General features: G+C 43.8%; 1 protein-coding gene across 1 annotated transcript in view; it reads right to left on the bottom strand.

Moving 5' to 3' along the window:
• The window catches only part of LOC149441226 (uncharacterized), a 117,960-nt gene that overhangs the window by 20,266 nt on the left and 72,551 nt on the right, over window positions 1–25,143 (bottom strand). Inside the window, exon 5 of the mRNA XM_089657605.1 lies at window positions 20,524–22,078. Coding sequence (XP_089513731.1) covers window positions 20,524–22,078 — 1,555 coding nt within the window. The remainder of the gene's footprint in view (window positions 1–20,523; window positions 22,079–25,143) is intronic.

The raw sequence follows: 25,143 nt of genomic DNA, 5'->3' as shown, positions 1-25,143 counted from the left end.
CCTCTGTCCAAGTATACCGCGTCCACCACCACCCCTCTGTCCAAGTATACCGCGTCCACCACCACCCCTCTGTCCAAGTATACCGCGTCCACCACCACCCCTCTGTCCAAGTATACCGCGTCCTCCACCACCCCTCTGTCCAAGTATACCACGTCCACCGCCACCCCTCTGTCCAAGTATACCACGTCCACAGCCACCCCTCTGTCCAAGTATACCACGTCCACAGCCACCCCTCTGTCCAAGTATACCACGTCCACCACCACCCCTCTGTCCAAGTATACCGTGTCCACCACCACCCCTCTGTCCAAGTATACCACGTCCACCGCCACCCCTCTGTCCAAGTATACCTTGTCCACCGCCACCCCTCTTTTCAAGTATACCGTGTCCACCCCCACCCCTATTTTCAAGTATACCACGTCCGCCACCCCTCTGTCCAAGGATTTGCTCACTTCCAATCTAACCTGTTTCATGATGGTTTATTCCCAGCTCACCTCTACATGTTGTCTACAGTAAACATTTAGGCTTCCACTGATTACAGAATACTAATACTGTGAGTCCTGACCCTTATACTATATAACTTGTACATTACATACTCCTGACCCCTGCACTATATACTCTATGTTGTACATTATATACTCCTGACCCCTGCACTATATACTCTATGTTGTACATTACATACTCCTGACCCCTGCACTATATACTCCATGTTGTACATTCCATACTCCTGACCCCTGCACTATATACTCTATGTTGTACATTACATCCTCCTGACCCCTGCACTATATAATCTATGTTGTACATTATATACTCCTGACCCCTGCACTATATACTCTATGTAGTACATTACATACTCCTGACCCCTGCATTATATACTCTATGTTGTACATTACATCCTCCTGACCCCTGCACTATATACTCTGTTGTACATTACATACTCCTGACCCCTGCACTATATACTCTGTTGTACATTACATACTCCTGACCCCTGCACTATATACACTATGTTGTACATTACATACTCCTGACCCCTGCACTATATACTCTATGTTGTACATTACATACTCCTGACCCCTGAACTATATACTCTGTTGTACATTACATACTCCTGATCCCTGCACTGTATACCCTGTGTTGTACATTACATCCTCCTGACCCCTGCACTATATACTCTGTTGTACATTACATCCTCCTGACCCCTGCACTACATACTCTATATTGTACATTCAATACTCATGACCCCTGCACTATATACTCCATGTTGTACATTACATCCTCCTGACCCCTGCACTATATTCTCTGTTGTACATTACATACTCCTGACCCCTGCAATATATACTCTATGTTGTACATTACATACTCCTGACCCCTGCACTATATACTCTGTTGTACATTACATACTCCTGACCCCTGCACTATATACTGTATGTTGTACATTACATACTCCTGACCCCTGCACTATATACTCTATGTTGTACATTACATACTCCTGACCCCTGCACTATATACTCCATGTTGTACATTACATACTTCTGACCCCTGCACTATATACTCTATGTTGTACATTACATACTCCTGACTTCTGCTCTCCCCCCTCCCCCGACTGCTATATATACACATAATATGGATTCTCTTTTGTTACCCCCATTTCCTCCCAGCTGGACATTTTATATCGGATGATGTGATTGGAGCACAGACTTTTACATGGTGATAATAATCTCACCTGTTTCATGATGGTTTATTCCCAGCTCACCTCTACATGTTGTCTACAGTAAACATTTAGGCTTCCACTGATTACAGAATACTAATACTGTGAGTCTTGACCCTTATACTATATAACTTGTACATTACATACTCCTGACCCCTGCACTATATACTCTATGTTGTACATTACATACTCCTGACCCCTGCACTATATACTCCATGTTGTACATTCCATACTCCTGACCCCTGCACTATATACTCCATGTTGTACATTACATCCTCCTGACCCCTGCACTATATAATCTATGTTGTACATTACATACTCCTGACCCCTGCACTATATACTCTATGTTGTACATTACATCCTCCTGACCCCTGCACTATATAATCTATGTTGTACATTACATACTCCTGACCCCTGCACTATATACTCTATGTTGTACATTACATACTCTTGACCCCTGCACTATATACTCTGTTGTACATTACATACTCCTGACCCCTGCACTATATACTCTGTTGTACATTACATACTCCTGACCCCTGCATTATATTCTCTATGTTGTACATTACATACTCCTGTCCCCTGCACTATATACTCTATGTTGTACATTACATCCTCCTGACCCCTGCACTATATACTCTATGTTGTACATTACATACTCCTGACCCCTGCACTATATACTCTGTTGTACATGACATACTCCTGACCCCTGCACTATATACTCCATGTTGTACATTACATACTCCTGACCCCTGCACTATATACTCTATGTTGTACATGACATACTCCTGACCCCTGCACTATATACTCCATGTTGTACATTACATACTCCTGACCCTGCACTATATACAGTGGAGATCGAACGTTTGGGCACCCCAGCTAAAAATTTGTATTAATGTGCATAAAGAAGCCAAGGAAAGATGGAAAAATCTCCAAAAGGCATCAAATTTCAGATTAGACATTCTTATAATATGTCAACAAAACTTAGATTTTATTTCCATCATTTACACGTTCAAAATAACAGAAAACAAAAAAATGGCGTCTGCAAAAGTTTGGGCCCCCTACAGAATTTATAGCATGCACTGCCCGCTTTGCAAAGCTGAGACCTGCCAGTGTCATAGATTGTTCTCAATCATCGTCTGGGAAGACCAGGTGATGTCAATCTCAAAGGTTTTAAATGCCCAGACTCATCTGACCTTGCCCCAACAATCAGCACCATGGGTTCTTCTAAGCAGTTGTCTAGAAAACTGAAACTGAAAATAGTTGACGCTCACAAAGCTGGAGAAGGCTATAAGAAGATAGCAAAGCGTTTTCAGATGTCAATATCCTCTGTTCGGAATGTAATTAAGAAATGGCAGTCATCAGGAACAGTGGAAGTTAAAGCAAGATCTGGAAGACCAAGAAAAATATCAGACAGAACAGCTCGCAGGATTGTGAGAAAAACAATTCAAAACCCATGTTTGACTGCACGATCCCTCCAGAAAGATCTGGCAGACACTGGAGTTGTGGTCACTATTCCACTATAAAGAGATACTTGTACAAATATGGTCTTCATGGAAGAGTCATCAGAAGAAAACCGCTTCTACGTCCTCACCACAAAAATCATCGTTTGAACTTTGCAAATGAACATATAGACAAGCCTGATGCATTTTGGAAACAAGTTCTGTGGAACGATGAGGTTAAAATTGAACTTTTTGGCCGGAATGAGCAAAGGTACGTTTGGAGAAGAAGGGGCACAGAATTGAATGAAAAGAACCTCTGTCCAACTGTGAAGCATGGGGTTGGATCAATCATGCTTTGGGGTTGTGTTGCAGCCAGTGGCACAGGGAACATCTCACGAGTAGAAGGAAAAATGGATTCAATAAAATTTCAGCAAATTTTGGATGGTAACTTGATGCCATCTGTGAAAAAGCTGAAGTTAAAGAGAGGATGGCTTCTACAAATGGGTAATGATCCTAAACACACCTCGAAATCCACGGGGGATTACATCAAGAGGCGTAAACTGAAGGTTTTGCCATGGCCTTCACAATCTCCTGACCTCAACATCATTGAAAGTCTATGGATAGACCTTAAAAGAGCAGTGCGTGACAGACAGCCCAGAAATCTCAAAGAACTGGAAGACTTTTGTAAGGAAGAATGGGCAAAGATACCTCAAACAAGAATTGAAAGACTCTTGGCTGGCTACAAAAAGCGTTTACAAGCCGTGATACTTGCCAAAGGGGGCAGTACAAGATATTAACTCTGCAGGGGGCCCAAACTTTTGCAGACGCCATTTTTTTGTTTTCTGTTATTTTGAAAGTGTAAATGATGGAAATAAAATCTAACTTTTGTTGACATATTATAAGAATGTCTAATCTGTAATTTGATGCCTTTTGGAGATTTTTCCATCTTTCCTTGGCTTCTTTATGCACATTAATACACATATTTAGCTGGGGTGCCCAAACTTTCGATCCCCACTGTACTCTGTTGTACATTACATCCTCCTGACCCCTGCACTATATACTCTATGTTGTACATTACATAGTCCTGACCCCTGCACTATATACTCTATGTTGTACATTACATACTCCTGACTTCTGCTCTCCCCCCTCCCCCCACTGCTATATATACACATAATATGGATTCTCTTTTGTTACCCCCATTTCCTCCCAGCTGGACATTTTATATCGGATGATGTGATTGGAGCACAGACTTTTACATGGTGATAATAATGTGATAACATCCTCCAACTTTGAACCCTTAAACAGAAAGTGATAATGAGGGAGGAGTCAATTCCCCAATGATGGTGGTCTTCAGGATCAGTCCAGTCTTCATCTTGGTTGTTCTCCTCCCATCCTCACTCTCTGACCTCTGGTGGGGCTCAGCCCCGCTGTTCTTCATGACTAAATCATGGAGTAAATAAGGAAGTGCAGTACTTCTTGTGTTGGGAAGATGGCGATGAGTGATAGAGGGGGTGGGGACCCTCGTCCTATAATCCCCTCATCACTGTCCCTCCTATAAAAGACAGTTCTGGTTGTTTCCTCACTCTCTGACTAAGGTCCATGAATAAAGAAATGACCTGGTAGGAGATCAGAGGAGCCATTTACTAGTTCCCTTGAGGGTGGAATTGTCAGCTCCTCAGAGACCAAGCTGCCTGATGTGGGCGGAGTCCTGGTTTGGGGGAACCAATCAGCTCCTGTCTAGTAATCCTCTTTGTCTTTGTATTTTAGTCCATGGCCGGGAGATGAGGAAAACCTCCGAGGATTGTCTCACTTTGTCTCCAGACTGGAAAGTAGAAGATGAGGACATCACACAGTATAGTCCAGGAGAAAACCCGGCTCCCTCCAATGTCCATCCGGCACCACCCAGTGTAGATGGACCATCGGATTCCTCGTATCCTGAGGAACCTCAGACTGTGCGGGACCGGGCCGGCCTTCCAACAGGGAAGAGCTTCTCCTGTACTGAGTGTGGGAAGAGGTTCCATTATAAATCCTTTCTTAATAGGCATCAAAGATCTCACACGGGGGAGAAGCCGTATTCCTGTCCTGAGTGCGGGAAATGTTTTTCACTGAAGTCCAATCTTTACACACATCAGAGATCTCACACGGGTGAGAAGCCGTATTCCTGTTCTGAGTGTGGGAAATGTTTTTCAGACAAGTCCAGTCTTTACAGACATCAGAGATCTCACACGGGGGAGAAGCCGTATTCCTGTCCTGAGTGCAGGAAATGTTTTTCACGGAAGTTCATTCTTCACACACATCAGAGATCTCACAAAGGGGAGAATCCGTATTCCTGTGCTGAGTGTGGGAAATGCTTTTCAAATAAGTCCAATGTTCAAATTCACCAGAGATCTCACACGGGGGAGAAGCCATATTCCTGTCCTGAGTGTGGGAAATGCTTTTCAGAGAAGTCCAGTCTTCATAAACATCAGAGATCTCACACAGGGGAGAAGCCACATTCCTGTCCTGAGTGTGGGAAATGTTTTTCAGTGAAGTTCAATCTTCATAAACATCAGAGATCTCACACAGGTGAGCAGCCACATTCCTGTCCTGAGTGTGGGAAATGTTTTTCAGATAAGTCCAATCTTTACACACATCAAAAATCTCACACTGGGGAGAAGCCGTATTCCTGTCCTGAGTGTGGGAAATGTTTTTCACGGAAGTCCCATCTTTCCAGACATCAGAGATCTCACACGGGGAAGAAGCCACGTTCCTCTCCTGAGTGAGGGAAATGTTCCTCACTGAAGTCCTGTCTTCCTGTACATCAGGGGTCCCACACAACCCTGGAGGTGTATTAGTGCCTTGAGTGTGGGAAATGTCTTCTAGATGAATGTTGCTGGACATCCCAGCTCTGATGTGGGGATAAAGTGCTATGTAAATGAACAAACCTGAAAATTGTGAAAAAAAATTTTCTTGTAAAATTTTGCAAATAAATAATATTTTGTCATGAATCTTGGCCAAAATGTTTTCCGTTATCTTTTTAGTAAAAAAAAAAAAAAAAAAAAATTATAATTTTTAAACATTTTTTTTAACATTTTTATTTTTTTACCTTGTTATTTATCTTTTTTTTTCCATACTATCACCCTCGCAGTATAGGGTCACCATGGTAATGCTGTACTACTTGTGGGGGTGACGAAGAAATTTTTTTTTACACCGATTGCTTTTGCACCCATAAAGGCTGTAAAATGAATAATTTCTCTTTCTCTCTGGCTGCATTCTTGCAGTCATTGAGAAATACTGTGTGAGCTGTGATTGGTCACAGATTGTCACATGGTACAAGGCTGTTGTGAATGGCCCTGTACCATGTGATCATTCACAGATTTCACATGTAGTAGGCAATGATGTCACAAGTGCATCAGACAGTGATGCAACCCAAGGGGGGAGGAGCCGCAGCATGCCGCCGTAGCAGCATGGCTGGGAGGCGATGGACGCCGGCCTTCTAGAGGGAGTGTGAATGCCCGAATCCTGGAGGGAGCTTACCTGTCCCGGGAGTGAGAAGACGTGAGCCTCGGGTGTCCCCTTTACAGGAGCGGTGGAGGAGTGCGGTGAGGGAGCGGTGGAGGATTGCGGTGCGGGGAGGGAGCGGTGGAGGATTGCGGTGCGGGGAGGGAGCGGTGGAGGATTGCGGTGTGGGGAGGGAGCGGTGGAGGATTGCGGTGCGGGGAGGGAGCGGTGGAGGATTGCGGTGTGGGGAGGGAGCGGTGGAGGATTGCGGTGAGGGAGCGGTGTCAGTGCGAGGTGGGAGCAGAGAGAGAGTTCGCTCCCATGTGAGTCTGGAGCTGGTGTGAGAGGGGAAGTGGTGGAAGGAGAGAGGGGAAGTGGTGGAAGGAGAGAGCTGAAGTGAGGACCTGGAGAGGCATGGAAGGACCTGGAGCTGTCTCAGACACTGCCTGAGAACCGGAGGACAGGCGGTCACAGGTCAGAAGGGGAAGGAAGCAGCAGTAGTGGGACTGGAGCCTGAGGATCTATGGTGAGTCCCCAGATACAGCACTTCCCTCACCTGGTATAGATATAAAACGCTGGTGCAGAGGTCCTGGTGAGTTGTTACTAAGGACTGTCACAGATATTTCTCAGCACACTGGATACATCTATGACAAGTGTGTTCTTCATGACTATTTGTGGCTGGTGGAAGCCCAACAAATGATTTCTAATGAATCCACTCTGGTCTGGGTTGTCGGATGTGGGAAATAGGCTGGAGAAGGTCTTACAGATGTGATGGCCAGCCAGAGGGAAATGTTCATAGCAGGAATCTGTAGGTGCTGAGAGGGTCTGGGTGAGTACAGCGGTGTCAGAAAAGTAGAAATCTCATGGGTATGCCTGGGTGAAAAGTATTATTGTAGGAGAAGCAAGGCTATAACATGGTATGACGGGACCTATGCGGCAGACTAAATACTAAATATTACATGGAGTTCCATAGCAAGAAGAATATAGCAGACGCATATTAAATAGCGGTCCTGCATCAAGCTATAAAACTGCAGACTGACACCAAATCTTATACAGCAGACCCGCACCAAGCTCTATACAGCTGAGTGACACCAAATCTTATACAGCAGACCTTCACCAAGCTCTATACAGCTGAGTGACACCAAATCTTATACAGCAGACCCGCGCCAAGCTCTATACAGCTGAGTGACACCAAATCTTATACAGCAGACCTGCACCAAGCTCTATACAGCTGAGTGACACCAAATCTTATACAGCAGACCCGCACCAAGCTCCATACAGCTGACTGACACCAAATCTTATACAGCAGACCTTCACCAAGCTCTATACAGCCGACTGACACCAAATCTTATACAGCAGACCTGCACCAAGCTCTATACAGCCGACTGACACCAAATCTTATACAGCAGACCCGCGCCAAGCTCTATACAGCCGACTGACACCAAATCTTATACAGCAGACCTGCACCAAGCTCTATACAGCTGACACCAAATCTTATACAGCAGACCCGCACCAAGCTCTATACAGCTGAGTGACACCAAATCTTATACAGCAGACCCGCACCAAGCTCTATACAGCTGAGTGACACCAAATCTTATACAGCAGACCCGCACCAAGCTCCATACAGCTGACTGACACCAAATCTTATACAGCAGACCTTCACCAAGCTCTATACAGCCGACTGACACCAAATCTTATACAGCAGACCTGCACCAAGCTCTATACAGCCGACTGACACCAAATCTTATACAGCAGACCCGCGCCAAGCTCTATACAGCCGACTGACACCAAATCTTATACAGCAGACCTGCACCAAGCTCTATACAGCTGACACCAAATCTTATACAGCAGACCCGCACCAAGCTCTATACAGCTGAGTGACACCAAATCTTATACAGCAGACCCGCACCAAGCTCTATACAGCTGAGTGACACCAAATCTTATACAGCAGACCCGCACCAAGCTCTATACAGCTGACACCAAATCTTATACAGCAGACCTGCACCAAGCTCTATACAGCTGACAACAAATCTTATACAGCAGACCCGCACCAAGCTCTATACAGCTGAGTGACACCAAATCTTATACAGCAGACCCGCACCAAGCTCTATACAGCTGAGTGACACCAAATCTTATACAGCAGACCCGCACCAAGCTCCATACAGCTGACTGACACCAAATCTTATACAGCAGACCTTCACCAAGCTCTATACAGCCGACTGACACCAAATCTTATACAGCAGACCTGCACCAAGCTCTATACAGCCGACTGACACCAAATCTTATACAGCAGACCCGCGCCAAGCTCTATACAGCCGACTGACACCAAATCTTATACAGCAGACCTGCACCAAGCTCTATACAGCTGACACCAAATCTTATACAGCAGACCCGCACCAAGCTCTATACAGCTGAGTGACACCAAATCTTATACAGCAGACCCGCACCAAGCTCTATACAGCTGAGTGACACCAAATCTTATACAGCAGACCCGCACCAAGCTCTATACAGCTGACACCAAATCTTATACAGCAGACCTGCACCAAGCTCTATACAGCTGACAACAAATCTTATACAGTAGACCCGCACCAAGCGCTATACAGCTGACTGACACCAAATCTTATACAGCAGACCCGCGCCCAGCTCTATACAGCTGACTGACACCAAATCTTATACAGCAGACCTGCCTCAAGTTGTACATAGTGGAATTATGTCAAATACTATACGGTAGACCCGTACCACGTTCTGTACAGCTGACTGACACCAAATCTTATACAGCAGACCCGCGCCAAGCTCTATACAGCTGACTGACACCAAATCTTATACAGCAGACCCGCACCAAGCTCTATACAGCTGACACCAAATCTTATACAGCAGACCCGCACCAAGCTCTATACAGCTGACACCAAATCTTATACAGCAGACCTGCACCAAGCGCTATACAGCTGACTGACACCAAATCTTATACAGCAGACCCGCGCCAAGCTCTATACAGCTGACTGACACCAAATCTTATACAGCAGACCCGCACCAAGCTCTATACAGCTGACACCAAATCTTATACAGCAGACCCGCACCAAGCGCTATACAGCTGACTGACACCAAATCTTATACAGCAGACCCGCACCAAGCTCTATACAGCTGACTGACACCAAATCTTATACAGCAGACCCGCACCAAGCTCTATACAGCTGACTGACACCAAATCTTATACAGCAGACCCGCACCAAGCTCTATACAGCTGACACCAAATCTTATACAGCAGACCCGCACCAAGCTCTATACAGCTGACACCAAATCTTATACAGCAGACCTGCACCAAGCTCTATACAGCTGACTGACACCAAATCTTATACAGCAGACCCGCACCAAGCTCTATACAGCTGACACCAAATCTTATACAGCAGACCCGCACCAAGCTCTATACAGCTGACTGACATCAAACATTAAACAGCTGACTGACACCAAATCTTATACAGCAGACCTGCACCAAGTTATATAGCGGGCTCTTGTCAAGCACTATACAGCAGACCTGGACTAAGTTCCAAACAATAGACTCATATCTGATCCTAAATAAGCGACTGCACTAAGTTCTATACAGTGGACTTCTGTTAAGTATTATACAGCCAACCCGCACAAGTTTCAAACTGTAGACTCATACCAACTTTTATACAGCAGATCTGCACCAAGTCCTATACTGCTGATGTAAGACAAGTAATATACAGTAGACCCGTATCAGTCGTATATAGCAGACTTATACAAATTCTATACAGAAGACCAAAGTTAGTCTCATATAGTAGACCTACGCCAGATCCATACAGTAGGCCTACCCTAGTCCTATATAGCAAATAAGTTATTAAACAGGAATCCTCTAAGGAAAATGAGAAGTAAACCAAATAAAGGGGGTGGCCCTAAAACACCCCAGGCAAGTGCAAACGCCCTTACGATAAAAAAATACATGCCGGCACAAGGGAAAAAAGACCCAGAATCGCAAAATCAAGAGAACCAGGGCGAGTGCTCTATTAACCTTGGGGGTGAACAATCAAGATTGTCACTAGGGAATATGGAGGATGTCCAAGAAAAAGGAAGCCCAATCTCTGAGAGTAGAGGGGTACAAAGAAAGGTGGAACAAGAAGGGCCACCAGTACATACTCTTTTAAAAAAAAGGACTTGATAGAAATGTTCACAAAATTGGAGACGGTTGTTAAGACGGAGATCGGGAACCTCCGTTGCAATTTGGGTCATGTCCTGTCTCGCTTGGAGGAATCAGAGAAAAAAGTAGAGGAACATACGATACAAATCAAGAAATTAGAAACGCAAATAGAAGAGAGGCGATTAGAAATGAGAGAATTATTATTTAAAATGGAAGATCAGGAGAATCGCAGCAGAAGGACTAATTTGAGGTTTAGAGGTATTCCGGAAGAAAAAGGACAAGAGGAAGACTTACTGGGGAAAATGAAAAGAATTTGCAATCCAATTATGGGAAGACCAGAGACAGACTGGATAAAAATGGATAGAGTATATAGGATCAGAAGGCCAAAGGGTATATCAGCAGAAAGACCCAGGGATGTGATTTCAGGACATTGGAGACCAGGACCAGATATGGAAAGGGCTGCATGACTTTCCTGAAATAAAATTTGAAGATTCAGTCATACAAATCTTTGCTGATATTTCCTCAGAGACATTGGCGAGAAGGAGAGCCCTTAAACCACTTCTAATTCACATGAGAGAGAAAAGCGTCTGATATAATTGGAGATTTCTGTTTCATGTACAGGAATGCACACAACACAAGATGCTGGTGTGAGGAATCATGTTGTACAACAGAACAGCATCCAGGTCAGCATAGAACAGGAAGCAGGAAGTATAAGGAGATGCAATATTCCCGGATACAAGTCGGGTCACAGGATTTGTACAATGACTCTATAACATCTCCCTTTTTTACATTCCATTCAAACCTTGTAAACAATGAAACTAAAACAGATCCTGAACAGTCTTGAACATGGCATGCTGTGTGACTGGTAGATACACTACAGATTGAGTCTATCTGGTGGTCTGGAAACTCGACCACTACGCAAGGCCACAGGGATTTTCCTGGGGAAATCCGTTCAGCTCCAGAAGGTGTTGATAAGGAGCGACCCTCTTTCCTGGCTGGTGTGTTTGGCAGAGAAGAACTTGACGGGATATGTGGCTGCATTATGTCATCCTCATTGTATCCCGATATGACAGCGGAGTTCTCCCTGCTTTGAGTATATGGTCCAGTAGGACTCGGGGGAATTGAGCACCTCAGGAGGATCACGTGCAGGATGCTCATAGGCTTGTGTGGTGAATCGTTCTGTCTTTTGCAGGTCCACTCGATTGAGGTGGTAAAGACTGCCTTCTACATCCACAAGATATGATCGAGGAGCAACTCTCTGCACACAGGAACCTAGTCTCCAGCGACCGGTCCTGTCACCTGGAAGCGGCTTCATACGGATTGGCTCTCCAATGCTTAGTTCAGGTAAGTCTTTAGCAGACACATTGTATGACAGTTTGGCAATCTGTTTCCTCCGCTGCAGTTTCGCCGGGACACCTGTAACCACACAAGGATCAAGTAATATGTTGGCCACAGGCAATGAAGTCTTCAGTCTCCTAGACATCAAGCGCTGTGCAGGACTACTGTCCATGCCTTCAGATGGGGTGTTCCTCCAATGTAGAATGGCCTTCCATGGATCAGTACCATCAAACTTGGCCTTCTTACAAAGATTCTTCACTATCTTGACAGCCGATTCTGCTTTGCCATTGGCTTGCAGGTGCCTCGGGGATTAGGTAACATGCTCGAATCCCCAATCTGCAGAGAACCGTCTGAACTGCTCACATGCATATTGAGGTCCATTATCCAAGATGACTCTATCCGGCTGGCCATAACGTGCAAACTGTTCTTTACAACGCTTGATGGTAGTATCAGCAGACAGGTCAGGAAGTAGCTCAATCTCCCAAAAGTCAGAATAGTGATCAATAATTAGTAGAAAATCCTGCCCAGCATAATTCAGCAAGTCCATGCTTACAATTTGCCAAGGCCGGGTGGGCAGCACATGTGACATCATAGGTTCTTTCTGTTGTGCCTGCGCATATTCATTGCATGCCGAGCAACAGCTAACAAAGTCTCTAATCTCGTTCTGCATTTTGGGCCAGTATAGGGTATCACGTGCTTGCCTATAGCATGCTTCTCCGCCAATGTGACTGGCATGAATACGAGTCAGCATCTCCCATCTTAAAGATTTAGGAATGATGACCCTTGGACCCTTGCACAGTATACCATCTTGGATGGCGATTTCATCTCTGAAAGTCCAATATTCTCTCACAAGTAATGGGGCTTCCAACTTGGAATCAGGCCAACCGTTCAGAACAACATATTTAAGAGCCTGCAGACTCTCATCGGTTTCAGTGTGCTGTTTTATCTGAAGCAATCGTTGGTCTGTGACGTATAAATAGTCTGAATGATTAATCTGTGACAGGACCTCCAGGTCCCGCTGAACATTGCAAACTGTGTGTTGTGCATACTCAGGTGTACCACCTGCTGCTGTAGCTCTGCTAAGAGTGTCACTAATGTACATTTCAGGACCAGGTTTATAGACAACATTTAGGCAATAGTTTTGTAACGTGACAACATGCTCTGTAGACGTTTGGGTGCACACAAAAGTGGTTTCTGGAACATAGAAATCAGAGGTTTATGGTGAGTTTCTGCCGTGATCTCGTCGCGCCCATAGAGGTAGTGGTGAAAGCGCTGGCAGGCAAACACTATACTCAGACATTCCTCTTCTATTTGTGCGTAGTTTTGTTCCGTAAGAGTCAGTGCTCTTGAAGCAAAAGTGATAGGCTGGCCAGCTTGCAATAGGCAACACCCAAGTCCAGTTTTGCTTGCATCACTTTGAATAGTTACAGGTTTTGTAACGTCATAGTACTTCAGGACAGGTGTGTCCGTGACCAAGCGTTTGATGTCCTGCACTGCATTATCATGCTTAGGAAGCCAATGCCAAACAGTGTCCTTGTCCAGAAGCCTTCTCAATGGCTCGCAGACCTCTGAGAGGTGTGGTAGGAATTTTGCTAGGTAGGTAAGAAATCCAATGCAGGAAGTATAAGGCGATGCAATATTCCCGGATACAAGTCGGGTCACAGTATTTGTACAATGACTCTATAACAACTACCTATCACAGTTCTGGAGGCCCTGGAATGCCAGGATAGCACCAAACCCCCCAAATGACCCCTTTTTGGAAAGTAGACACCCCAAGGAATTTGATAATAAGCATGGTAAGTATTTTGCAGATCTCGTTTGTTGCCACAAGTTTTTGGAAAATGAATAAAAAAACATATTTTTTTCTTTTCTTTTTTTATATTTCAAAACCTTGTAGGAAAAAATTAGATCTGCAAAATACTCACCATACCTATTTTTAAATTCCTTGGGGTGTCTACTTTCCAAAAAGGGGTCATTTGGCGGGGTGCTATCCTGACATTTCAGGGCCTTTGAAACAGATAGGTAGTGAGGAAGTGAAATGAGGAAGTTCTGCACCTTCGGAATTTCAAAATTGGATTTCAGGATCCTGTATGTGGCTAGGCTCCCAAAAAGTCTCACACATGTGGTACCCCCATACTCGGTAGAAGTAGAAGAATGTATTTTGGGGTGTAATTCCACATATACCCATAGCTTGTGTGACAAATATATAATTTAAGTTACAACTTTGTGTAAAAAAAAAAGTTTTTTTAATTTTCCAAAAACTTGTGGAAAAAAAAAATCTTCCATGGACTCAATATGCCTCTCAGCAGATAGCTTAGGGTGTCTACTTTCTGAAAAGGGTCATTTGGGGGTGTTTGTACTGTCCTGGTATTTTAGCTCCTCAGGAAATGTGATGAGGAGTCAGAAAGTAAAAGCTGTGTAAATTCCATGATCTCTCCCATAGTTTGTAGACGCTATAACTATCACACAAAGTAATCAATATACACTTATTGGGAATTTTTATAACAAAAACATGGAGCAGAATACATTTTGGCCTAAATTTATGATGAAATTTGAGTTTTTTGATATTTTTTATGACATAAATGAGAAAATATTGTTTTTATTAAAAATTTTCAGTCTTTTTTTGTTTATAGCGTGAAAAATAAGAAGTGCACAGGTGATCAAATACAACTAAAGGAAAACTATTTGTGTGAAAAAAAGGATGCAAATTTCATTTACTTACACAATAATCAATAAACAAAATTCTGCACCCTATCACCTACAAAAATATCTACTATACCCAAAAGAAAAGTAAACTTTCACCCTTGAAAGTATGTGTACATGTAACTAAACTCTTCTTTAAACATAGATGAATCTATCCCAATATACAATAAAATAATACATAAATACAATTTACAATAAAATAAATTGTAAATTAAAATAAATATCCCAAAAAATTATATATCAAACTAAACGTTCCAAAAAATAAATGTCCAAAATGTCTCTGTAAAGATATCTTTCCAAATTCCAAAGCAAACTCGTATCATCTTTAATCATCCAGTATGGAAATTCCAAAATTCTTTGTGAACCTCAAAAAAATAAACTTCTGATAGTGTATTACCTTTATACTGAACATACATGTAAAATAGTGAAAACGTTTGTGTATTTGGTAGATTTTATATTAACTGTTAGTGTTTTTTAGGGGTTGATTTTATTTATTTTATTTTATTTATATATTGTATTTAATTTATTTTATTATATATCATATTTATCATACTTTTTATGAGATAGTTTGGGGGATATGGATTAGTTTGTGTGTGAGTAGATGTAGAATGTATTGATCTGGGAATGCATAGATTGACCAGTAGAGGGAGTCATCACCATAGGGGGTATAAGATTGTCATTGTATAGAATATCGGTCTGTTATATATTTATATATTATATAAGAAGGGTGTATATACATTGCTGCTATTTAGTTGGATTCACAGGATATGTTGATCCTTTTTAGCATTTTAATTACATGGGGATTTAGATCAGGTATGGGGGCGTGTACCTGTTAGGGGGAGTGGGGGGGTCATTAAGATGGAGTTTATGTTACAGTATAGGTACACAGTTATATGGTTCTAGTAAAGATGCTGTGTGATTGCAGTGTTCGTATAGGGATTGCAGTGTTCGTATAGGGATTGCAGTGTTCGTATAGGGATTGCACTGTTCGTATAGGGATTGCAGTGCTCGTATAGGGATTGCAGTGTTCGTATAGGGATTGCAGTGTTTGTATAGGGATTGCAGTGTTCATACAGGGATTGCAGTGTTTGTATAGGGATTGCAGTGCTCGTATAGGGATTGCAGTGCTCGTATAGGGAATGCAGTGTTCGTATAGGGATTGCAGTGTTCATACAGGGATTGCAGTGTTCGTATAGGGATTGCAGTGCTCGTATAGGGATTGCAGTGTTTGTATAGGGATTGCAGTGTTCGTATAGGGATTGCAGTGCTCGTACAGGGATTGCACTGCTCGTACAGGGATTGCAGTGTCCGTACAGGGATTGCAGTGCTCGTACAGGGATTGCAGTGCTCGTATAGGGATTGCAGTGTTCGTATAGGGAGTGCAGTGCTCGTATAGGGATTGCTGTTTTCGTATAGGGATTGCAGTGTTCGTATAGGGATTGCAGTGCTCGTATAGGGATTGCAGTGTTCGTATAGGGATTGCAGTGCTCGTATAGGGATTGCAGTGTTTGTATAGGGATTGCAGTGTTCGTATAGGGATTGCAGTGCTCGTATAGGGATTGCAGTGTTCATATAGGGATTGCAGTGTTCGTATAGGGATTGCAGTGCTCGTATAGGGATTGCAGTGTTCGTACAGGGATTGCAGTGCTCGTATAGGGATTGCAGTGTTCGTATAGGGATTGCAGTGCTCGTACAGGGATTGCAGTGTCCGTACAGGGATTGCAGTGCTCGTACAGGGAGTGCAGTGTCCGTACAGGGATTGCAGTGCTCGTACAGGGATTGCAGTGCTCGTACAGGGAGTGCAGTGCTCGTATAGGGATTGCAGTGTTCGTATAGGGATTGCAGTGTTCGTATAGGGAGTGCAGTGCTCGTATAGGGATTGCTGTTTTCGTATAGGGATTGCAGTGTTCGTATAGGGATTGCAGTGCTCGTATAGGGATTGCAGTCCTCATATAGGGATTGCAGTGTTCATATAGGGATTGCAGTGCTCGTATAGGGATTGCAGTGTTTGTACAGGGATTGCAGTGTTCGTATAGGGATTGCAGTGCTCGTATAGGGATTGCAGTGTTCGTATAGGGATTGCAGTATTTGTACAAGGATTGCAGTGCTCGTATAGGGATTGCAGTGCTCGTATAGGGATTGCAGTGTTCGTACAGGGATTGCAGTGTTCGTATAGGGATTGCAGTGTTCATACAGGGATTGCAGTGTTCGTATAGGGATTGCAGTGTTCATACAGGGATTGCAGTGCTCGTATAGGGATTGCAGTGCTCGTATAGGGATTGCAGTTCTCGTATAGGGATTGCAGTGTTCCTATAGGGATTGCAGTATTTGTACAGGGATTGCAGTGCTCGTATAGAGATTGCAGTGCCTGTATAGGGAATGGGAATAAAGATATACATGATTCCATTTTTCCATATAGTAAGATGGCGGATTCGATTTCTTGCCCTTGATGTGGGACAGAATATAAGGAACCACCTCTCAGACATCTTGATTCCTTGTGAAAAAGTCCAGGAAGTGATGAAACACGTCGGGACACGTAACGTCTGAAGAACTCACGCAAAGCCGGAAGTGTGGTGGTGGCCATTTTGGAAGTGGGAACATGCGGTTCTCTATACATAGGACTACACCTGAGTTGTTCTGAATGCTGGAAGCTGATATTCTTCAATTGTAATGTAAGATATTCAATAAATATTGACTTCTGTTACTATATAGCGCTGATTGTCTCCTATCTCACCTGATGAGGAATATGGAAGAGTGCCAACAGGAACATTAGGAAGCCTGGAGAGTGCGACTATCCCCTGAAAGCCTGGGATTTATTTCCAGAGGGGAATGATCCATTGTTGCACCAGTTGGAGGAGAGCACTTTATTGGTCACTATTATTGAGTTTGTAGTGCTCACTATTAGAGATTTGGGTTATTCTCCATTCTCACTATTTGGAGGTGATCACGTTTCATCGTTTGGACTTGGAATGGTCACTCTTCTGATTCTTGTCACGAGTGTATTTACATATTCAGAGATTGATATATTGGTAGAGGAATTGTTTTTCACGTGTGAGCTCACGGTATGCAGTTGGCATGATACACGGTTCTTTCACTATTTTACATGTATGTTCAGTATAAAGGTAATACACTATCAGAAGTTTATTTTTTTGAGGTTCAAAAAGAATTTTGGAATTTCCATACTGGATGATTAAAGATGATACGAGTTTGCTTTGGAATTTGGAAAGACATCTTTACAGAGACATTTTGGACATTTATTTTTTGGGACATTTAGTTTGATATATAATTTTTTGGGATTTTTATTTTACAATTTATTTTTTTATTTTATTGTATCTTGGGATAGATTCATCTGTGTTTAAAGAAGAGTTTAGTTACATGTTCATTTATGTACCGTATTGCATGACCGCGCAATTGTCAGTAAAACTAGTGCAGTGCTGTATAGCAGAAAAATGGAGTAAATTCCATTATCTCTCCCATAGTTTGTAGACGCTATAACTATCACACAAAGCAATCAATATACACTTATTGGGATTTTTTTTACCAAAAACATGGAGCAGAATACATTTTGGCCTAAATTTATAACTAACTTTGAGTTTACTATATGTTTTTTATAGCCAAAAGTAAAAAATATTGTTTTTTTTTCAAAATTTTTGGTCTTTTTTTGTTTATAGCGCAAAAAATAAAAAGCGCACAGGTGATCAAATACCTCCGAAAGAAAGCTCTATTTGTGTGAAAAAAAGGACATAAATTTCGTTTGGGTACAGCATTGCATGACCGCGCAATTATCAGTTGAACTAGTGCAGCGCCGAAAGAAAAAAGAGGCGTGGTCATTAAGGGGGGTAAATCCTCAGGAGGGGGAGGGGTTAAACTCTCCAGTATCTTCCCAACTATAGAAGTTCCACTAACAGCTCTATAATTACTTGGGAAAGATTTTGTCCCCTTTATAAATATTGGCCCCACATTGGCCTTACACCAATCCAGTGGTACTATGCCAGTCATTAAAGAGTCCCTAACAATGAGAAACAATGGCTGTGAGATGACAGAGCTGAATTCTTTAAGGCCCCCGTGGGTGTCTGCCATCCGGTCCAGGGGCTTTATTCACCTTTATTCTGTATAAATATTTCTGGATCATATCAATTGTGAGCCAATGTGGATCATCTGGGGGTGTCAGTACTACCCCCCATTATGGACAAGAGCCCCCCCATGCTCCTTTGTATACACAGAGCTGAAGAAGGGATTTCATACATTGTCCTTCTCTTTGTCCCCCCCCTCTAGATGGTTCTGTAAAGGGCCTACATGCTGGGACCGGACCTTTCTACTATTCATAGATTGGAGGAATGTTTTGGGGTCGTCCTGATATCTTTCTGTCGTTTGTTTTCAGTTTTTGCCTTTATTTCCTTTTTGCATATTCTGTTCTATTCTTTGTAATGTGTAAACGATGATCGCGTTCCTTCATTGTTATATTTAATAAAAGCTCTTTTCTTATTATCTATCGCTTTAGTAACTTTGGCCGTAAGCCACATAGGTTGGATTTGTAGCCTTTTATACTTGTTGCCCATGGGAATATATTTTGCAGTGTGGTCACATACAGTCTTTTTGAAAAACTCCCATTTCTGTGTTGTGTTCATCGATATCAATATTCCCTCCCAGTCTAAGTCTTGGAGAGCAGCTCTCAGCATTGGAAAATTAGCTCTCTTAAAGTTGAGCATTTTTATTTTTCCCGTATGTGCTTGCTGTTTACAACTAACAATAAATGAAATCATGTTATGGTCACTGCTACCCAGATGTTCTTTTATATGGACATTCGTAATAATCTCTGCATGGTTGGAGATGACCAGGTCCAGCAGAGCATCATTTCTACTTGGGGCCTCTATGAACTGGACCATAAAATTGTCCTGTAGTAGGTTTATAAATGTTTACCCTTTAACTGTTCTTGCAGTACCATTACTCCAGTCCCTTTCCGGGTAGTTACCATCCCCCATTATTATCACTGTATCAGCCCTTTCCATCTGTGGGAGGAGCTGAGTCTCCACCTCCTCATTAACACTGGGAGGCCTATAACAAACTCCAATGATGACCTTTGTAGTACCGCCCCCCATGTGCAGTTCCACCCATAATACTTCAGCCTCATCACACTCTCCATCAACTAGGTCCTCTTTCACACTCGCTCTGAGATCACTTCTCACATAGAGACAGACACCAGCACCTTTCCTATTTCCCCCGTCTCTCCGAAAGAGAACCTAGCCAGGAATATGAATGGCCCAGTCATGTGAGGAATGAAGCCAAGATTCAGCAATACCAATCCAATCCTAGTTCTCTTCATGCACCAAACCTTCCAACTCACCTATTGTGCTGGGCACACTTCTGGCATTGGGGAACAAACACTTTCATTCACTGACACCTTGTTCATTCACTGACACCTTGTCCATTCACCGACACCTTGTTCATTCACCGACACCTTGTTTATTCACCGACACCTTGTTCACATGGATTTTTTGTATTTTTTATTTGCATACAAATGATACCAATTCCACTGGTTGTTTGTAATATGGGAAACTTCTTATCATCTACCATAGCCTTCCCCCCATCTTTCCCCATTCCACCCACCAATAAGTACTGACCCGTCTGATCTGTCTACCCCGTTATAATACCTGATGTACAGGAAAACAGAACTTCAGTGAGGAACATTTCCCTCACTCAGGACAGGAAAGTGGATTCTCCCCCATGTGAGATCTTTGATGTATGTAAAGACTGGACTTCTGTGAAAAACATTTCCCGCAGTCAGGACAAGAATACGGCTTCTCCCCAGTGTGAGATCTCTGATGTCTGTTAAAATGGGACTTAACTGAAAAACATTTCCCACACTCAGGACAGGAATACGGCTTCTCTCCCGTGTGAGATCTCTGATGTGTGTAAAGACTGGACTTCACTGAAAAACATTTCCCACACTCAGGACAGGAATACGGCTTCTCTCCTGTGTGAGATCTTTGATGTGTGTAAAGACTGGACTTCACTGAAAAACATTTCCCACACTCAGGACAGGAATGTGGCTTCTCCCCCGTGTGAGATCTCTGATGATTATCAAGTTTGGACTTCTGTGAAAAACATTTCCCGCACTCAGGACAAGAATACGGCTTCTCCCCCGTGTGAGATCTCTGATGTCTGTTAAGATGGGACTTAACTGAAAAACATTTCCCACACTCAGGACAGGAATACGGCTTCTCTCCTATGTGAGATTTCTGATGTGTGGAAAGACTGGACTTCACTGAAAAACATTTCCCACACTCAGGACAAGAATACGGCTTCTCCCCTGTGTGAGATCTTTGATGTGTGTAAAGATGGGACTTCACTGAAAAACATTTCCCACAATCAGGACAGGAATGTGGCTTCTCCCCCGCGTGAGATCTCTGATGTGTGTAAAGACTGGACTTCACTGAAAAACATTTCCCACACTCAGGACAGGAATATGGCTTCTCCCCTGTGTGAGATCTTTGATGTGTGTAAAGATGGGACTTCACTGAAAAACATTTCCCACACTCAGGACAGGAATATGGCTTCTCCCCTGTGTGAGATCTCTGATGTTTGTAAAGATGGAACTTCGATAAAAAACATTTCCCGCACTCAGTACAAGAAAATGGCTTCTCCCCTGTGTGAGATAGCTGATGTATGTAAAAATAGGACTTCTGTGAAAAACATTTCCCGCATTCAGGACAGGAATATGGCTTCTCCCCAGTGTGAGATCTTTGATGTGTATAAAGATGGGACGTCACTGAAAAACATTTCCCACACTGAGAACAGCAATACGGCTTCTCCCCCGTATGAGATCTCTGATGTTTGTAAAGATGGGACCTCACTGAAAAACATTTCCCGCACACAGAACAGGAATGTGGCTTCTCTCCTGTGTGAAATCTTTTATGCCCATTCAGACCAGATTTAGACTGGAAACCCTTCCCGCACTCAGGACAGGAGAAGCTCTTCCCTGTTGGAAGGCCGGCCTGGTCCCGCACAGTCTGAGGTTCCTCAGGATACGAGGAATCCGATGGTCCATCTACACTGGGTGGTGCTGGATGGACATTGGAGGGAGCCGGGTTTTCTCCTGGACTATACTGTGTGATGTCCTCATCTTCTACTTTCCAGTCTGGAGACAAAGTGAGACAATCCTCAGAGGTTTTCCTCATCTCCCGGCCATGGACTAAAATACAAAGACAAAGAGGATTACTAGACAGGAGCTGATTGGTTCCCCCAAACCAGGACTGGCTGAGCATCACCAGAGGTCAGAGAGTGAGGATGGGGGAGAACAACTATGTCCAGCTGGGAGGAAATGGGTGTAACAAAAGAGAATATATAGCAGTGGGGGGAGGGGGGAGAGCAGAAGACAGGAGTATGGAATGTACAACAGAGTATATAGTGCAGGGGTCAGGAGTATGTAATGTACAACACAGAGTATATAGTGCAGGGGTCAGGAGTATGTAATGTACAGCACAGAGTATATAGTGCAGGGGTCAGGAGTATGTAATGTACAACACAGAGTATATAGTGCAGGGGTCAGGAGTATGTAATGTACTACATAGAGTATATAATGCAGGGGTCAGGAGTATGTAATGTACAACATAGAGTATATAGTGCAGGGGTCAGGAGTATGTAATGTACAACATAGAGTATATAGTGCAGGGGTCAGGAGTATGTAATGTACAACATAGAGTATATAGTGCAGGGGTCAGGAGTATGTAATGTATAATATACAGTGTAAGGGTCAGGACTCATAATATTGGTATTCAGTAATCAGAGGAAGATTAAATGTTTACTGTAGACAAGTTGCAGAGATCCCACACCGCTGCCTCCCATCTCCTGAGACTGCACTAAGTGACTTGGGTCTGAGACACTACAGACATATCCCTCCACCCGGCACAGCCAGCAGATAACAGAGAAGGTCCCCTGGAGGAGTCAGGCACAAGGCAGGAGACCCCAGTCACATGTCCTGGGTGCCTACATTATGCAATGCTTATAGGAAAAATCAACATTTTACTGCCAGCTGAACCCCAGAACCTCCATAAATCCAGTCTAGATACATAAATTGTGTCTGCAGCACAGAGAAGGAAGATTATCCGAGAGAAATCCAGGAATACAGGACGGGGAACACAGCTCAGGAAAGTGACCAGGGGATTACAGGCTGATATCACCCAGTCCCCGCCCTACTCTGGACCAATCAGTGAGCAGTATGGGTGGAGGAATGGATTTAGTGTTCATGACCCACCTGTGCTGATCTCTGTAGGAGTGTCCTCCTCTATAAATGTCCCCGTTATTCCATCCTCCTCCATAGACTGCTGATCATCCCTCACATACGCCTCTTCTTCTTCTGCTTTCACCTCAAATTCTATATCGATTGGATCTCCACTCTAAATCAAGGAAATGAGAGAAAATATCATCTGTAAAATGTAAGATTTATGATTGTGACATCACACACAAAATCCACACATTGTCTCCCTTCACAGAAGCAGATCACATGTGATATGTGAGTACATTTCCCCTAAATACCGCATGCCATCCTGAAACTGTCCATTTCCTATCCCGTGTTGCGGTATTGACCACAAACACTGAACACGCTCAGTAAATACCGCATGAACAGGCGTTACATTCACAGAAGGAAATAAAGAATGAAATGCATGCGGTCATTAATTAGTGGTGGAGACATGCGGCATTCAGGAAATGTGTACTGCTTGGTAAAGAGTGGGCGGCCGCTGGCATCCTTAACAACCAGTAAACAACATGGTTGTTAGGGAGCGAGCGGCCGCTGCGTCCTAACCAAGCGATAAATATAAAAAAAAAGAATTACCGGCAATGAAATATTAAGAAAATGGCATGGGGTCCCCCCCTTTGGGGGGTCTAGTATGGATTTTGAGGGGGACCCCTTGCCAAAATGAAAGAAATACATACCAGACCCCTATCTGAGCATGCAGCCCAGCAGGTCAGGAATGGGGGGGACGAGCAAGCAACCCCCCATCCTGAAACATACCAGGCCACGTGCCCTTAACATGGAGTGGATGCTCTGGGGCAGGGGGGGGCTTTGCTCCCCCAGAGCACCTTGTCCATGTTGATGGAGACAAGGGACTCTTCTCCACAACCCAGGCTAGTGGCTGTGGGGGTTTGCAGGCAGGAGACTTACAAAATATAACAAGGGGGCCCTCAGATCCCTCACCCCATGTGAATGAGTATGGGGTACATGGTACCCCTAATTATTTACCCCAAAAAAGTATTCTGTTAAAGACAGCAGGCAGTATTTGACAAATCCTTTATTAAAAAAGAAAACTAAAGCAAAATGTCCCCCCGGTGTAGATCCATCATCAATCACGATGCTCGCTGTCACCGCTGACTCGGAAAGAAAAGCTCCGCTCCCAATGAAGACTCCCCTCTGTCTGACAGCTCTGCTGCCTCCTGCCACTAAATATACTAAGGGACGGTGTCACTCGGTGATGTCACTGACCGGGGCATGTTGTATTGGTGACATCACTGACCGGGGCATGTTGTATTGGTGATGTCACTGACCGGGGCATGTTGTATTGGTGACGTCACTGACCGGGGCATGTTGTATTGGTGACATCACTGACCGGGGCATGTTGTATTGGTGATGTCACTGACCGGGGCATGTTGTATTGGTGACGTCACTGACCGGGGCATGTTGTATTGGTGACATCACTGACCGGGGCATGTTGTATTGGTGACGTCACTGACCAGGGCATGTTGTATTGGTGACGTCACTGACCGGGGCATGTTGTATTGGTGACGTCACTGACCGGGGCATGTTGTATTGGTGATGTCACAAGAGGGCAAGGCCATCCAGTGATGTCACAGGGTGATAGCGCTCCTTAGTTTATTTAGAAGTGGGAGGCAGCGGAGCTGTCAGATGGCAGGAGTAGAGCTTTGTTTTTTCTTCCAGTCAGCAATGACAGCGAGTATCGTGATTGGATCATCAATGGATCTGTCAGGGGGACATTTTTATTTATTTTTGTTTTGTGAAGAATTACTTCCAATGTTTTCTTAAACTACATTTTTTTTTTGGTGAATGAATAGGGGTACTATGTACTCTATACTCATTCACATTGTGGGGGGCCGGGATCTGGGGGCCTCTTTGTTAAAGGTGGCTTCTAGATTCCAATAAGCCCCCCACAACCACTGCCCAGGGTTGTGGGGAAGGAACCCTTGTCCCCATCGACATGGGGACAAGGTGCTTTTGGGAGGATAGAGCGCCCCTGCCCTGAAGCACCCACCTCATGTTGAGGGTATGTGGTCTGGTATGGTTCAGGAGGAAGGTGGGCACTCACTAA

Source organism: Staurois parvus, unplaced genomic scaffold, assembly GCF_062004578.1.
Source record: "Staurois parvus isolate SC_StPar_1 unplaced genomic scaffold, SC_StPar_1.0 ptg001011l, whole genome shotgun sequence".
Classification (NCBI taxonomy): domain Eukaryota; kingdom Metazoa; phylum Chordata; class Amphibia; order Anura; family Ranidae; genus Staurois; species Staurois parvus.
The sequence above is the reverse complement of the archived record's forward strand: the minus strand, read 5'-3'. Positions and strand labels throughout refer to the sequence as shown.